Source organism: Geotrypetes seraphini, chromosome 2 (assembly GCF_902459505.1).
Source record: "Geotrypetes seraphini chromosome 2, aGeoSer1.1, whole genome shotgun sequence".
NCBI classification, from domain to species: Eukaryota; Metazoa; Chordata; class Amphibia; order Gymnophiona; family Dermophiidae; genus Geotrypetes; species Geotrypetes seraphini.
The window spans coordinates 316,239,344-316,254,860 of NC_047085.1; the positions used below are offsets into that span (position 1 = coordinate 316,239,344).

General features: G+C 39.1%; 1 protein-coding gene across 3 annotated transcripts in view; it reads right to left on the reverse strand.

Moving 5' to 3' along the window:
• Positions 1-958: 958 nt before the first annotated feature.
• The window catches only part of ANO10 (anoctamin 10), a 392,133-nt gene continuing 377,574 nt past the window's right edge, over positions 959-15,517 (reverse strand). For 2 of the 3 annotated variants that reach the window (XM_033930080.1, XM_033930082.1), the window contains one exon: positions 959-1,145. In XM_033930080.1, coding sequence (XP_033785971.1) covers positions 1,139-1,145 — 7 coding nt within the window. In that variant the 3' untranslated portion in view covers positions 959-1,138. The remainder of the gene's footprint in view (positions 1,146-15,517) is intronic. The other variant, XM_033930083.1, reaches the window with a different exon arrangement.

Genomic DNA, 15,517 nt, shown 5'->3' on the forward strand with positions numbered 1-15,517 from the left:
TGCTCCATGAAGACCAAGTGAATTTTTTTCATTGGTGATTGGAGATTAAACTTGGGTCTATTACAGAGAATCCTGAGTCCAAAATGGAGTCAATGCAGTGGAAGCACAAGTCATCCCTTATCCCCAAACAGTTCATGACAGAAAAATCTGCAGGCAAAGTCATGGCAACTGTCTTCTGGGATGATGAAGGACTTTTATTTTGGAATTCATGCACACAAGACAACCCTAATTGGGGAGAGTTACGCCAACACAACGATCATTTTGCAGGAGTCGATCAAGGAGAAAAGACAAGGAAAATTCACAGCAGGCATGCTGCTGCTTCTTTATGACAATGCACTGGTGCACATGTCAGCCAATCACAGGCTTACCTTTTAACTGTAGATATGTTATCTTTTATTTTTTTAAATCTCATTTTATTGTAAACCATTTAGATACCCGTCTAATAAATGGTATATCAAAAATAAAGAAACTTGTGATTCTGCCCTCAGTGGAAGGGAGGAGAAATGAGATCAGGTTGGGACCTGCCCTGCCACTGTCCAATACTCCCTCCAGCTTTACCCCTCTCACTCTCCAGATGTGGTGCTGCTCCCTGCTTTTCTTTTTGTCTGAGGAGTGGAACAGTTCCAAGGTCAGTCATGGATAATAAACTGTAACCTAGTAAATGACAGCAGTTAAAAGACGGAACTGGTTCACCTAGTCTGTCCAGTAAACTGGTCACAGTTGTAACTACAGCTCTGTGTAGGTTACACCTGGCTCCTTTCCCCCAATATGTCTTTTTTTGAAGTGCAAAAGTAACTTTTGGTTTGGATAAAAATTCTCTTGCCCTTTTGAGACAACCCTAGTACATTCAATTAATACAAAAACACCTCTGGCAGCAGCAGCTTATGGTATTACTATTAATTATTTCTATACAACAGCAAACCCATAGAAGCACCAGAAATAAAGGAGGGAAATGAAATGGGGGGTTGATATATACTTTAATTTTGTAGTGCTAATGCATAGATACATTTTTCTAGCAAGATTCTGTTGAGTGCAAATGCTGTGGTCTTTCAGCAGCTGTTTGGTATATTTTCAAGAAATGTTGTCATCTTCTAGAAATCTTTGTTTTCTTCCTCCTTGAGTGACTCGGCAGTAAGTTTCATTTGCTAGAAAGAACAAAGAACAGCTGTGTTGTAAACAGTTAGTTGCATCACTGTTTGTTTTCCTGCTTTCTTACGGCATTTTAAACTTGAAAATTTTGCTGTGCATAAAATCTAATTCCTACTCACTTCTTCAAAACACAATTGTCTTTATTTTGGTATCATGCATCAGTAACACAATGGTTATATAACTAATCTAAGGAAATACTTTTTTTTTTTATAGAAAGGGTGGTAGAAAAGTGGAATAGTCTCCCAGTAGAGATGGTGGAGACAGACTGGCTGAATTCAAGAAAGCATGAAACGGACACATGAAATCTCTTAGGGAGAGTAGGAGATAGTTGATGCTGTGGGTGGGTGGGCGGACTGGATGGGCCATTTGGCCTTTATCTGCTATTTGCTGTCACATTTCTATGAATGCAGTTTCGTAATTTTGTGTTTCTCCCCTTACAAAATAGTCGCAGAGTAACTGAAAAACCACATTTCATTTATTTTATTTATTCAATTTTCTATACCATTCTTCCAGTGGTGCTCAGAGCTTTACAGTAGGGTAATTTCTATCTATTCTGTCTATCTTCTTAACTTAGTTTTTGCTGCTGAACACAATCAACCAGTCATGTTTTCAGGATATCCACAATGAATATGCTGTGTAGATTCTGAAAAAAGTGAGTGGCTGAGAATCCCTGCAGCCACACAGAGAATGTGGCCCAAAGTGCAGCTGCTCTCATCCTCCTGCTGCATGATCAGTGCAGGGCAGCCACAAAGACTGTGGAGAAAGCTACAGAGCCCACTAGGAGATTAAGTAGGGTGGACAGGAGGGGTCAAGCCTGAAAAATGAGCAGGGAGAAAGGTTAGGAGAGCTATTGGGCCTAATAAGAGGAAATGTCTGCATGCAAACCACATCAAATGGCCTCTTTTCCTAATGCAAGTTATGTACTTAAATAGGCTCCCTTGAGAATAATAGAAGTTGGTTTAACACACATTAGTAAATTATCCCAGATGTTTGAAAATTTTTAAATACTGTGTGTATTATTTGTGACCTGCTAAGCTAAAAAGTCCCCAAAATGTGGTACATGACTTATTTATACTGCAAGATATCCAACTGCATTATCCTGAAAATTTTCAGCTCTAGGTATAGATTAATTACATCTTTAAAAAATGAGAAATGGTTATCAATAAAAAATAAAGTACATTTTTGGGAAAAATGCATTTGAAAACTAGCAAACTTAAAACATTTATACCTCTGTAATCAATAAAAAAAATAAAAATAAAAGTATAGACCTTTTTATTGACCCCATAGTACACAAAACTTTAAAAATGAAAGTTGCCCAAAATCAGCACTCCAAACTTTTATAGCCTTTATCTTTGTGAACCCCCCTTTTGGTACTTTTTTGCTCACCTGCTTTTCAAAAAATTCATCCAAATATCTTAACCCCTCCTCTTTTACCTCCAGAAGACTCACCTACCTTCAGATAACCTTCCCCCAAATTACCCACTTTAACACCTTCCAATTAAACAAATACCATAAATAGATTGTAACCTACCCTCTCTAACTGAATTCCATATGTATTTTTCATACAGTCAGTTTAATTTCCATCCTATAAATTCACATAGAATTTTTCTTTTTTCAACCATCTTTATTTTCTCTTCTTTATTAATTTCCAGGTACTTTAGTTAGATTGTGAGCCTTCGGGACAGTAAGGGAATTTTTTAAGTACCTTCTTACTTCTCATTTATAATCTTAATGTATATTTTCTTCAAACCGCTTAGAACCTAAAGGATATAGCGGTATATAAGAAATAAATTACATTACATGTTTTAAATCTATGTACAAAGGGCATGAAAAACTGGTGCTGACTAGTATGGCGCTAAGTGCAATTTTATAAAAGGCAGACTATAAAGAATCATGCTTAGGTGTCGCTATGCATGCTAACATTTAGGCACATCCTATTTATGCCAGGGGTTTCTTGGCCTATAATGTCTGCACCTAGGTTGTGTGCACATTGGCCATATTCTATAATTATGTGCATAACTCCGAGGAAGGGAAGGCCTGCCATTTTAAAGAGGCGGGCCTGCTAGCTGGAGGGTGTAGGGCCTTTGTGAACAAGGTGTGTGTGTCATCGGAGGTACGACGGTGGCAGGAGGAAGGAGTTGAATACATGTGTGTTGGGGGGGAGGGGGTTGAACGGTGGTAGGATTGGGCATCCCTCCTGCTGCCGGGGTGTGTGTCAGGTGGGTTGCTTGACAGCAGTGACGGGAGGGGGTGGCGTATCCCTCCTGCCGATCTTTGATTTGGGATCTTTTTTTGTTGTTGTAAATTTGTGGGTATATTCTGCAAGTGTGCTGATCTCTCACCAGCGATCGGCACGTGCAAATTTAGCAACCCTCTGTGAACCTCATTTGTGGGTTTTTAAGAATGACTCACTTTTTGAAATCGTTACTATAGTGCAGCGACCCATCAGATTTTACCGCAAACATCTGAGAATCTTCCCCTGACTGAAGAACCCCTGATCTAGTCCAGTATCCTGTTTCCAATGGTGGCTAATCCAGGTCACAATTACCTGGAAAATACCAAAAATTAGCAAGATTCCAGGCTGCATACTCACAAGGATAAGCAATGGATTTCCCCAGGTCTAGCCTAATAACAGTTTATGGCAGTGGTATAAATTAATATCTGAGCATCTGAATAAAAAACCTACAACTAGTCTGAAAGACATTTAGAGCATTGAGACAAAGCAGCAAATTTCTGCTCCTCAATGGCCACGGATTTGGACTTAGAGGATGAGATGTGAGCACATCGAAAAAAATGGGCTAATGAAAGCGAGCCAACATGGCTTCTGCAAAGAAAGATCGTGCCAAACGAACTTACTGCACTTCTTTGAGGGAGTAAACACAAAAGGTCTTTGACAAGGTACCCCATGAGTGGCTACTTAGGAAGCTGTGGAACCACGGGGTGGAAGGGGACGTACACAGATGGGTTAAACACTGGTTGGCAGGCCGAAGGCAGAGGGTTGGAGTAAAGAGTCACTACTCAGACTGGAGGAGGGTCATGAGCGGAGTTCCGCAGGGGTCGGTACTCGGACCGCTGCTATTCATGTATTTATTAATGACCTGGAAACGGGGACGAAGTGTGAAGTTATAAAATTTGCAGATGACACAAAACTCTAGCAGGATTAGAACTGCGGAAGAATGCGAGGACCTACAAAGGGACCTGAACAAACTGGAGGAGTGGGCGAATAAATGGCAGATGAACTTCAATGTAGGGAAATGCAAGGTCATGCATATAAGGAAAAAGAACCCAATGTTCAGCTACCAAATGGGGGGATTAGTACTAGAGGGAAGTAACCTTGAAAGAGACTTGGGTGTACTGGTGGACACAACAATGAAGTCAATGGCACAATGCGTAGCAGCCTCGAAGAAGGCAAACAGAATGCTGGGTATTATTAAGAAGGGTATTATTAAGAAGGGTATTACAACCAGAACAAAGGAAGTCATCATGTCGCTGTACCGCGTGATGGTACGACCACATCTGGAGTACTATGTCCAATATTGGTCGCCGTACCTAAAGAAGGACATGGAGATACTTGAGAGGGTTCAGAAAAGAGCGACAAAAATTATAAAAGGTATGGAAAACCTTTCATACGCAGAGAGGCTAGAAAGGCTGGGAGCTCTTCACCCTGGAGAAGCGAAGACTCAGAGGAGACATGATAGAGACTTACAAGATCATGAAGGGCATAGAGAAGGTAGAAAGGGACAGATTCTTCAGCCTATTGGGAACTGCAAGAACAAGGGGGCACTTGGAAAAATTGAAAGGGGACAGGTTTAGAACCAATGCTAGGAAATTTTTCTTCACTCAGAGGTTGGTGGACACCTGGAATGCACTTCCGGAGGATGTGATAGGACAGAGTACATTAAGGGGATTTAAAGAGGGATTGGACGAGTTCCTGAAGGATACGGGGATTGAGGGATATAGATAGAGGTAGAGATCGGATCATGAAAGGGTATAGATAGAAGAAAAATGGGGATTAAAGGGTTTTAGACAAAGGATCACTTACAGGTCATGGACCTGATGGGCTGCTGCGGGAGCGGACTGCTGGGCGCATTGGACCCCTGGTCTGACCCGGCAGAGGCAACTTCTTATGTTCTTATGTACAGTGTCAGCATCTATGAGACAGACTTGGTTTTTTTTGTTATATAGAATTTTCTGGACCCCTGTTCGTTTGCAAAAGTTAGATAGTTAGATGCTGGCACTGTCATCTTGATATAGGGACATTGGATCATCTTCTGTTCTATTGTCCCTTGATACTCAAATTTTGTAGATCCATATGGGGTAAATAAATATGATATTGGAAGTTGTCACTGTCATTGTCTTATGACATTGTGTTGTTTGGAACTCTTTTAATACCCAAGAGTCCAATTGATGCAAATTAAAATAGATTACTTCTTATCATGACAGGAGTTGCTATGCAGCTAATCACGAAAAACTGGAAAAATTGGGATAGGCTAAATTATAACTTTTGGTGGGAAACCTTATGCCAAGTTTATAAGTTTGAACATATGAATTCGTTACAAATGGGACACTACAATAAATTTAAAGAGGTTTGGGATCCATGAACAAAATTTTGTAAGACTTGATTATTAGTATTTCCCTTTGATTTCTGAATGAAGGTTCTACACATCCAGGATGGGTAGGTGGGAGGGGGGGGGGGACATGTACTTATCTTGTTATTTGATTGTGATGAGTGCTGTTTATTGTATCAGTTGTTTGTTTACCTGTTGCACTTTGTATTGGCTTTTTTTAAAAATAATAAATAATATTTTTTTAAAAAAAACAACAGTTTATGGTAGTGATTCTCAAATCTGTTCTGGGAACATGTTTTTAGGATATTCAGAATGAATATGAAAGAGAGAGATTTGTATACCAAGATTTGACTTGATTTGATGACTTGATATACCACTAAGTACAGCAAGGTTTTAAAGTTGTTTACAAACAAAATCCATACAATAACATTATAAAACCTAGAAAGGTAAAAATACATAAAATCTCAATAACAAATATAGTGAGAAACAATATAATAAATCATAGTAATTGAGCATAATAATATATTACTTCTTCACATAAGGGACTGCCAAAGGTACTTTTGAAAAGTCAGGTTTTTAAGGATTTACAAAAACCAACAGTTACTGATATTATGTATTAAATTCTATTGGCAAGGAATTCTACAAGAAGGGTCTAACATAGCAAAATGCTCTGTTCCTTGCTGAAATTAGTTTCACAAGGCTCAAGGAAGGAAGCTGAAGTAAATAATGCTGTGAAGAACATAATAATTTTTGATAGGTTTGTTTAAAACATACATCAGAAAGATATTTGAAAGACCAAATAGCCTTATAATCTAGGCACAATTTGAAAGTAATCCTGGAAATAACAGGTAACCAATGTCGTTCAGACAAAAATGGGGTAATGTAATCACATTTTTTCCTCCAATTAACAAGGAGGCAGAGTATGCAAATCAATCTCATGAATATTCATTGCAAGTATCCTGAAAACCTGACTGACTGGAGTTCCCTCAAGGCAGGTTTGAGAATCACTTTTCCTCCATGAATTTATCCATACCTTTTTAAAACCCAGCTACATTAATTGCTTTTACCACTCACTAGGGCAATGAGTTCCAGAGCTTAACTGGCTCGGATTCTCTAAACGATGCTGTTGGTGGCCACGCAAAGGCACTGTTTAGAGAATCGTGCTTCCAGCAAAAGTAGATGCAAGAATTGTAGGCCAGGGTTTTTCAAGGCCTACATTTCTGGTGCCTACCTTTGACGTAAATCGCACCTATGTGGGTGCTTTATGATGCCTAATACTGCTTCCGGCATTAGCCTCTGGAGGCGAAATTCCAGCGCCATCTGTTTAGGCATCAGTAGGTGCCTTGAATTTTCTTTTTAAGTCCTCTTTTAAACGGCATTTTGAACTTAGGTGCCTGTAGGACCTTTATCTTTAGTGAAAAAATATTTTCTCCTAGTATTCTCCAGTCTAGCCATTCTCAATCCAGTCATCGGAACACATCTAGTCTCATTGAGTTTTCTGAATATCCACAATAAATACTCACCAGTTAGATTTGCATGGGAAGGTTTAACTCAAAGTAGATGATATTCATTATAAGTTAGTATCATCTTTAAAACTGGTGGGAAGTACTCTAGACAGCAAACTTGACTAGGGAAACTCAGAACTGCTAGTAGTGCTTAGAATATTAGGAAATATTTGCATCATCAAGATCAATTTAGATTGGTAGTACAAGCACTAATTATAATTAAGTAAATTAGATTACTGCAACATAGTTTATCTGGGAATTCCCAAGTGTCTTCTTTTTTTTTCTTTTTAATACAAGTTTAATAGTTACAATATCAGATGATACAAGGAAAAAAAGGATCATTAAACATAATTTAACAGTATTTATACATACAAACAAAATTCCTTTCAAAGCCCACAATAAATGGGAAGATATGCCACCATTCAATTACGAAAAAAATATGAAGAAAACCAAGAATTGGTTCTTGATTTATCTTTATGAATCTTAAACCCTTCCATACTAGTTGGGACTCCTACCTCCTCCAAATTTCTCAGTTATGAAACAGCTTAAAGAATAAAATTCATTTCTGTTCTCTAACTAGTAAGAATTGTTGCAATTGAATAGGATCCCAAAATACATACTCAATGTCTTGTAATTTAACAAGACATTTACATGGAAATTTTAAATAATATGATGCATCAAGAGCTACTACCCTTGTTTTTAATTTTAAAAATTCTTTCCTTCTTAATTGTGTGGCTCCTAACCAAATCTCCACAGAATTTTGTCAACCTATTTTTAAAGTAAGTTTTCATTATTAACATTTTATCTATCTCACTCATGCACGTTATTACCAGAGTGGACCTACTCTGGATCACATCCTGATTATCCTCCAAAAACTGTCAGATTTATTTCATTAGTAACTAGGTGGTCCACCTCCTGGGCGGATTGTATTTTCTTTTGCGGAACATAATAATAATTATTTATTGGAAAATTTTCCGCGTTGGGTAATCCCAGTATTTCTTTAAAATATTTTCTTAGTAAAATTTCAGGAGACAGTAGATGAGTTACTGGGAAATTAACCAAGCGGAGATTTCTCGCTCTATAAACATTTTCCATCATTTCTATTTTTGAATGTAACGCCGTAGAATCCTTAACAGCAGATACTGAGATAGCCTGAAGTGTATTACTTTGTGTTTCAACCACTCTTAATCTTTTATCCAAACAATTCAAATTAGTGTCCACATTTTCAAATTTTTGAGACACGAATTGTGAAAAATCTAACGTTTGTTTCACTGTTTATCTGAGAATCCCCTCAACCCTAGATATACCTAACCACAAATCTTTAAGGGTAATATCCTGTGTTTCCACTGTAGGTGGTTTATCCTCTGCTACACTTGAAAATTCAAGTGGTTTAGATATTTCTGTAAAAGCTAATTTATTTGACTGAATAGAGGATACCACACATTCAGTGGAAATAGCGAGAATGTCTTTCCGGCTATCACCTGATACTGGATGAAGGGGGGGAGTTCATTCAAGGGAACTCAATGATGCCCCCGATATGGGAGATGTCATATCCAATAAAGTTTGTGGGGGATTATTCATAGAAAAAGTCAAATGCCTGTCCATGGGGCCAGATAAAGCAGGTGTTGAACTCTTAGGTTTAATCTTCCTTTTCCCCATGACCTGGCTTATTAGTATTTATATGACCTGATTTCCTGCTCCTCGGCTCCACGTTGCTCCAAGGGGCGTGCCCAAAGGGGCCTGTGGCCGCAACCGCAGCAGCGGTGTGGAATTTAAAGTAATTTTGTGGAGACGGACCCGGTGACGTCAGTGGGTCCGTCTCTCCAAGTACCTGCCCGATGCAGCCAACAAAACGCTCCACTACTGCTGCGGGAGACTCGGGGCAGCAGGACAAAGTCTCCTCAAAGTGTCCCAGGTAGGCAAGATAGCAGCTCCCCAAGTGTCTTCTTAATGTTTATAAATTAAGAAAATCAGACAATTACACCTTCATATATAGCTTTACACTGGTTACCAATCGAGGCTCGAATCACATTTAAGTTGTGCAGTTTGGTGTTTAAACATTATATGGATTGACCCTACAATATGGCCCCCCTTTTATCAAGTTGCGTAAGAGATTTTATCGCAGACCACTGTAGTAATAGAAATCCTATGAGTGTTGAAGCTTTTACTGCAGCAGTCTGTGATAAAAAACCCCAGACATGGCATCAGAGTAGTGAGGCACCTTACAGGGCACTGCTGTGAACTTCACAAAAAGGGTACCACATAAACATCTTACCACAACTCCCTTGTAGGTCATGGTGAGCCCCCCCAAAACCTACTATACCCACCTGTCTGCTACCCCAATAGCCCTTATGGCTGCAGGTGGCACCTATATGGAAGTACAGTAGGGTTTAGGGGGTGCACGTATGAGTTCCGTCTAGGCAGTCTTGTTAAACTTTCAATTATCGCTGCAGGACAACTAAGGGTTCCTTTTACAAAGGTGTGCCAAGTGTTTTAGCGCGCACTAACCAAACAAAAAATGCTAACACGTGCATGTTAGTCTATGGACACGTTAGCGGTTAGTGCACACTAAAACGCATAGCGCACCTTAGTAAAACAGGGGGTAAGTCTAGGTTGGCCCACCTCCCGCCCTAACCACTCCTCCAAAAATGTCCCTTTTCATTCTGGGCACACAGCGGCAGTGAAAAGACCTAAGCTGCTTTTAGATACGTCTAAAACCTATTTTGATTTATTCATACCTTTTTAAAACCCAGCTACATTAACTGCTTTTACCACTCACTAGGGCAATGAGTTCCAGAGTTTAACTGGCTCAGATTCTCTAAACCAGTGGTTCCCAACCCTGTCCTGGAGGATCACCAGGCCAGTCGGGTTTTTGGGATAGCCCTAATGAATATGCATGGGGCAGATCTGCATGCCTGTTACCTCAATTATATGCAAATCTCTCTCATGCATATTCATTAGGGCTATCCCAAAAACTCAACTGGCCTGGTGGTCCTCCAGGACAGGGTTGGGAACCACTGGTTTAGAGAATCGTGCCTCCAGCAAGAATTATAGGCCATTTTGATTATCGACACTTGGACAACCTGTCTTTTAGGTCGTCCAAGTACTAATTTAGGTGGGTTTTTAAACGTATTTTTGTTTCAATTATGAACCTCTTAGTCCAGAAGTGAAGAAAGAGAACAAATCATTTTAAGTTTGAAGAAACATTTTTGAACTGCTAAACTGACTTGTGTGCTAAAGAATAGTTTATCGTCGAGAACCACACCTAAAAGATTGGGGCTATTAGGGTTTCACTCTCCCTAGTAGAAATAATAGAGCTTTGGATTTACTAATATTTAGGGACAGTAAATTCTTGGTAAGCCAGTTACTAATTAGATCCAGTTTTTGGTTAATTTCCTGAATGTCCAACATATTTTACATAGAAAAATGACGGCATAGCCCATCAAGTCTGCCCACTCTAATTACCCTCCCCCTCGACTTTACCCCTCTAGAGATCCCACATGTGTAGCCCATTTAGAGATCCCACATGTGTAGCCCATTTTGCGTTTGAATTGGGTGAAGAAGTTGAATGTTATCGGCGTAAGCGAAAATAGTAAAGCCAACAGATTGCACAATTGTCAAAAGTGAGGCAAGAAAAAGGTTGAACAACATTGGTGACAAAATAGAGCCTTGAGGAACACCAAAGTTCTGCAAGTATGGCTCTGATGAAGAACTCAGAAGACTGACCTGATATTGCCTTTCTGAAAATTATGACATGAACCATGCAAGAGCTGTCCCAGAGATGCCTAATGATTGGAGTCTGCGTAATAGAATTGAATGATCAATTGTATTGAATGCTGCGGTTAAGTCCAGTGATACTAGAAGGACTGATTTACTGTGATCTAGGAAGTTTCTAATGGAAGTTACAAGGCCTAAAAGTGAAAGCTCAGTGGAATGGTGTGGTCTAAAGCCAGTTTGGTTGGGCTGTAAAGTGTTTGTTTGCGCACAGAAGGGGATCAACTGATTGAATTCTATCTTTTCAGTTAACTTGGCCAGAAATGAAATGTTGGCTATGGGACGATAGAGCATTCTTCTGGGCTAGCAGAGGGCTGCTTCAAGATGGGTCTAACGCGAGCCACCTTCCAGAGTCTTGGCATGGAACCTGTGGAGTGGCTTTCTGAGATCAAACTTTGGATGAAAGGATCAAGGATAGAAAAGTATTGTTTTATTAAGAACGGTGGCAGAATATTGGAGGAGTTACCTGACATATTTAGAGTCTGAAGAGTTCTTTGGATTTCCGTCAAGGATGGAATGCTAAAGGAGCTAAAAGGAATATAATTTGACCTCTCCAGTGAGCTGTTTAAGTAACTTTTCTTCCTCTCCTCCCCCTGTGCCAGCAATTTTCCTTCTTCCCCTCCTTTGTACTCTCTTCTCTCTAATAAGGCTTGCTTCATCGAGTTGCAGTATCAGCAGAGATTCCCACACACTGCCTTCTGCTAACTTGTAAGCCTCCCCTCTGCTGTAGAAACACTTCCAGGTTAGCAGCAGGCAGCATGTGGGAATTGCTACCAATACCGCAACCCGATGAAGCTGAGACTGAGATTCTGCATGGGAAAAGGGGAATTCTGAATGACACTGCAGTTCTATGGAAATTCTAACGGATGTAGCGGTATATAAGAAATAAATTACATTACATTACATTTTTTGCATTGCGCAGTCGCACAGAATTACGCCAGGAGTAAAATCTGTTAGTTTCCTGGAGTCTTGGTACAGTTTGACGACATATATCTGTTTCTTATTTATCTATGCTATATCACTCATGGTTTTACAAATATCTATCATATTCCTCTCGGTGGTATCTTCCAACACAAGAGACTAATCAGGTTAGTTTTTGTTTTATTGTTTTTACAAGGGAACCATTCCACCCCCTTCATCATTTTGGTTGCTTTTCTACTTTTGCTACATCCTTTCTGAGATCTTCAAGGTGCAGTTGCATTATGGATCTATAGAGAACATAATATTTTCTGTTTCATTCTCATTCACTGTCTACACTTAGTAGTTACAGGAATGTTGCACAGTAGTGGTGGTATTGGGTAACAAGTTAGTTATAAGATATTTGGTTTTGATTAGCAATAAAAGTCACCAATAGAAAAAATATATTACAATGTATACAAAATTAATAGATAACATCTTGAAAAGCAATCATATTTTCCTTACTACATTTTCTGATTAGACAATGTTTGATTTTGAAGGCGGCCCTATAATTACATAATATAATGTCGCCCTTCTTATTAGCAGCGCGGGCCTGACAATCATTTTAAGTCAGCTCTGCAATTTTCTTTGTACATGTAGCGAGACCCTCAGCATTCCTTTAAATCAGGAAATTATTGAAGCCCCTGCGCCTAACTCTGTGGGTGATGTAAAGGGTGTGGTACTAGGGTGTGTGCCTCAGTAAGTAGGTGCCTATTGGAACCCACTTATTCCTTATTTAGGAAGCAACTAAAAGCATTTTATTTTGGGATGCTTTTGGCATCACCTTGATGGAATGACAGAGGGAGATGGAGAGAAGTAAGATGATATGCAACAAAATATTTTCTTCTTTCCAGATAAGAACTGCAATTTTCTGTTATTTCTTTTGTAATTTTTAAATATTTTATGTAAACTGCTACGTCGGTATTACATGGTAGTGGTATATTAAGTTTTAATAAACTGTAAACCATATTCTGAAATGAGCTGTGATTTTTAAAAGGTTCTTTCCTTTTTGAACTACCTGATATCACTTTAAGTGTTTCTACCTTTTTATTTTATTTCTTTTATTTCTTCCGTTTGTGTGTCGTACATACCTATACGAGCTCTTGGCGACATTACAGAAGAAGGGGTTAGAAGAGGGTAGGGAGTAGTTCAATGGAGGGCAGGAAGATACAGGAGGAGAAGAGGAATCAATTGATTAGGTGTCAAATAGATGAGTTTTCAGTTTCTTCTAGAATTTGGTGTGGTTAGGTTCCATCCTGGTCATTTCAGTAAGATCATTCCAAGTTTTTACGCCTAGAAAGGTGAACATGGAGTGGAAAACACGCTTGTATTGTATATTTTTTGTGGAAGGGAGATTTAGAATTATTCTGTTGAGGGTTTTGCGGGAAGTAGACCATGCCTTGGAGAAGAGCTGGATGAGAGGAACTGCGATGTTTCCATAAAGTGAATAATGCATGAAGTTTTAAAGGTTATTCATGACAGGATGGGTAGCCAGTGCAGTTGCCTGATGAAGGCTGTAATCGAGTCATATTTTCTCAGGTTGAAGATTAGTCTGACAGCAGTATTTTGGATGAGTTGCATTTTGTGAATCAGAGTGGTGTTGATTCCCATGTAGATGGAGTTGCAGTAGTCAAGTTGCCTTTTCTGTTGCTTTGTGGATGTTTGTTTTGGGGAATGTTTCAACAGAGGTGATTTTTAAGAAAAGCATATAGTCTTGTAGATGGAATGCTTGGATGAAACTGTGAGGTCAAGCAGTGAAGGCTTTGGGCCCGTTCCCTCCTTCCTCCACACAGGATTCCCATCTTTTCTCCCTGAAGAGCAGATACACTTGCTACTCACAACGTTATGGTTACATAAATTGGATGCCAACAATCCTTCTGTTCATGAAAAAAATAATTTTTCTTTTACACTTACATTATTTAAGGAAGACAATTGGGAGAAGGCTTAAACGACATCCTTTCCATGCCAGGCTATGCTATTAGCAGATGTTCTTGATGGAAACAAGAGATCTGCACTGCATATAGTGGGTAATAAATTATTTTAAATCTAGCTTTTGTAATAGGCATTACTCAGTATTAGGATGGGTAATCAAGTCAGGCATGTTTTTTTTTAAATTCAGGAATCAAAACCTAATACGATTCAGCCTAAATAGAATGAAGCTGAACTTGGGCTACACTGCTAGGTCATAATTCAATGCCTTCTTCATTCTGTCAAACATGCCTTTATCCTGACCTTTCTGTGTGCATTTAGCTCCAACTGTATCATCTTCCAAAACTAGATTTTAAGAGCACTTTTAATCAACTTTTACAAACATCCTGAGACAGCAAATTAACTTAATTGGAATCAGAGGCATAGTGGAGTTCTTGTGTCTGTTTATAATCATTACATGGACATAAAATCAATCCTAATCCTCTTAGGTGAAGGCGCCAAATGTATCTGATTAAGAGGGACATTAAAATCACAGCAATTGCTTGATATTATCAAATGTACTATATATGATTATAGTGAGTCAAAGTGAGACTGATGAAAAACAAATATAAAAGATGGTGGTAGTCCTAGCTCACTGAAAAACCAGATCGAGATGTAATAGGATTAACTATATTCATTGTACGCGCATCTTCACTAGACACTTGGCAGTAATCTACCAGTCCATCCATGGATCTTTTAAGCTATTTTACTTTCTAAGGCTGACAACTCTTTAACTATCATTCCGATGCTCTCAACTAATTGAATCTCTTTTGAATTATAATATCTTGTTTGTTACTTGTGTATTTCCAGTTACTAACTTTACTGTTACCGCCATTCTTTCTTGAATTGTTTTTCCAGCTACTGTATCTCTTTCTTGCTCAATGGACCTCAGACAGGTTACTTTTAGTAAACTTTAATAATTCATAAGGAGATCAGAGCCAGGACCAGCTTCAGCTGGGAAGCCGATTGGAAGTAATTCACTCATATAGCACTCTCCTTTCATCCAGTTAATCCAGGCCTGTGGTATAGCCATGGGTGGATCCAGGCCCACCCACTTTGGGCTCAAGTCCACCCAAAATTCTCAAGCCCCACCAGTTTCAGAGGTCCCCCGCGGCAAATCAGCTCCTTTTCCTACTTTTGCTCCAATGGGTGGTACTATCTACATCAAGGGTGCCCACACTTTTTGGGCTTGCGAGCAACTTTTAAAATGACCAAGTCAAAATGATCTACTAACAATAAAATTAAAAAAAAACACAAAGCACACTGTACACAGAGAAAATGTTAATTATCATTTATATTCCGGGGTTTTTACAAAGAGGTCAAGGCAGATGACTTTATGCCATGTCACTTCAATAACAACTATTCAAAAATAGACAAATATACCCCCTCCCTTTTTACTAAACCACAATAGCGGTTTTTAGCACAGGGACCTGCGCTGAATGCCCTGCGACGCTCATAGGCTCCCTGTGCTAAAATCCGCTATTGCGGTTTAGTAAAAGGGGGCCATAGAGCAAAATATGGACAGCAGATATAAATTCTCAAAACAGACACATTTTGATCACTAAATTGAAAATAAAATTATTTTTCCTACCTTTG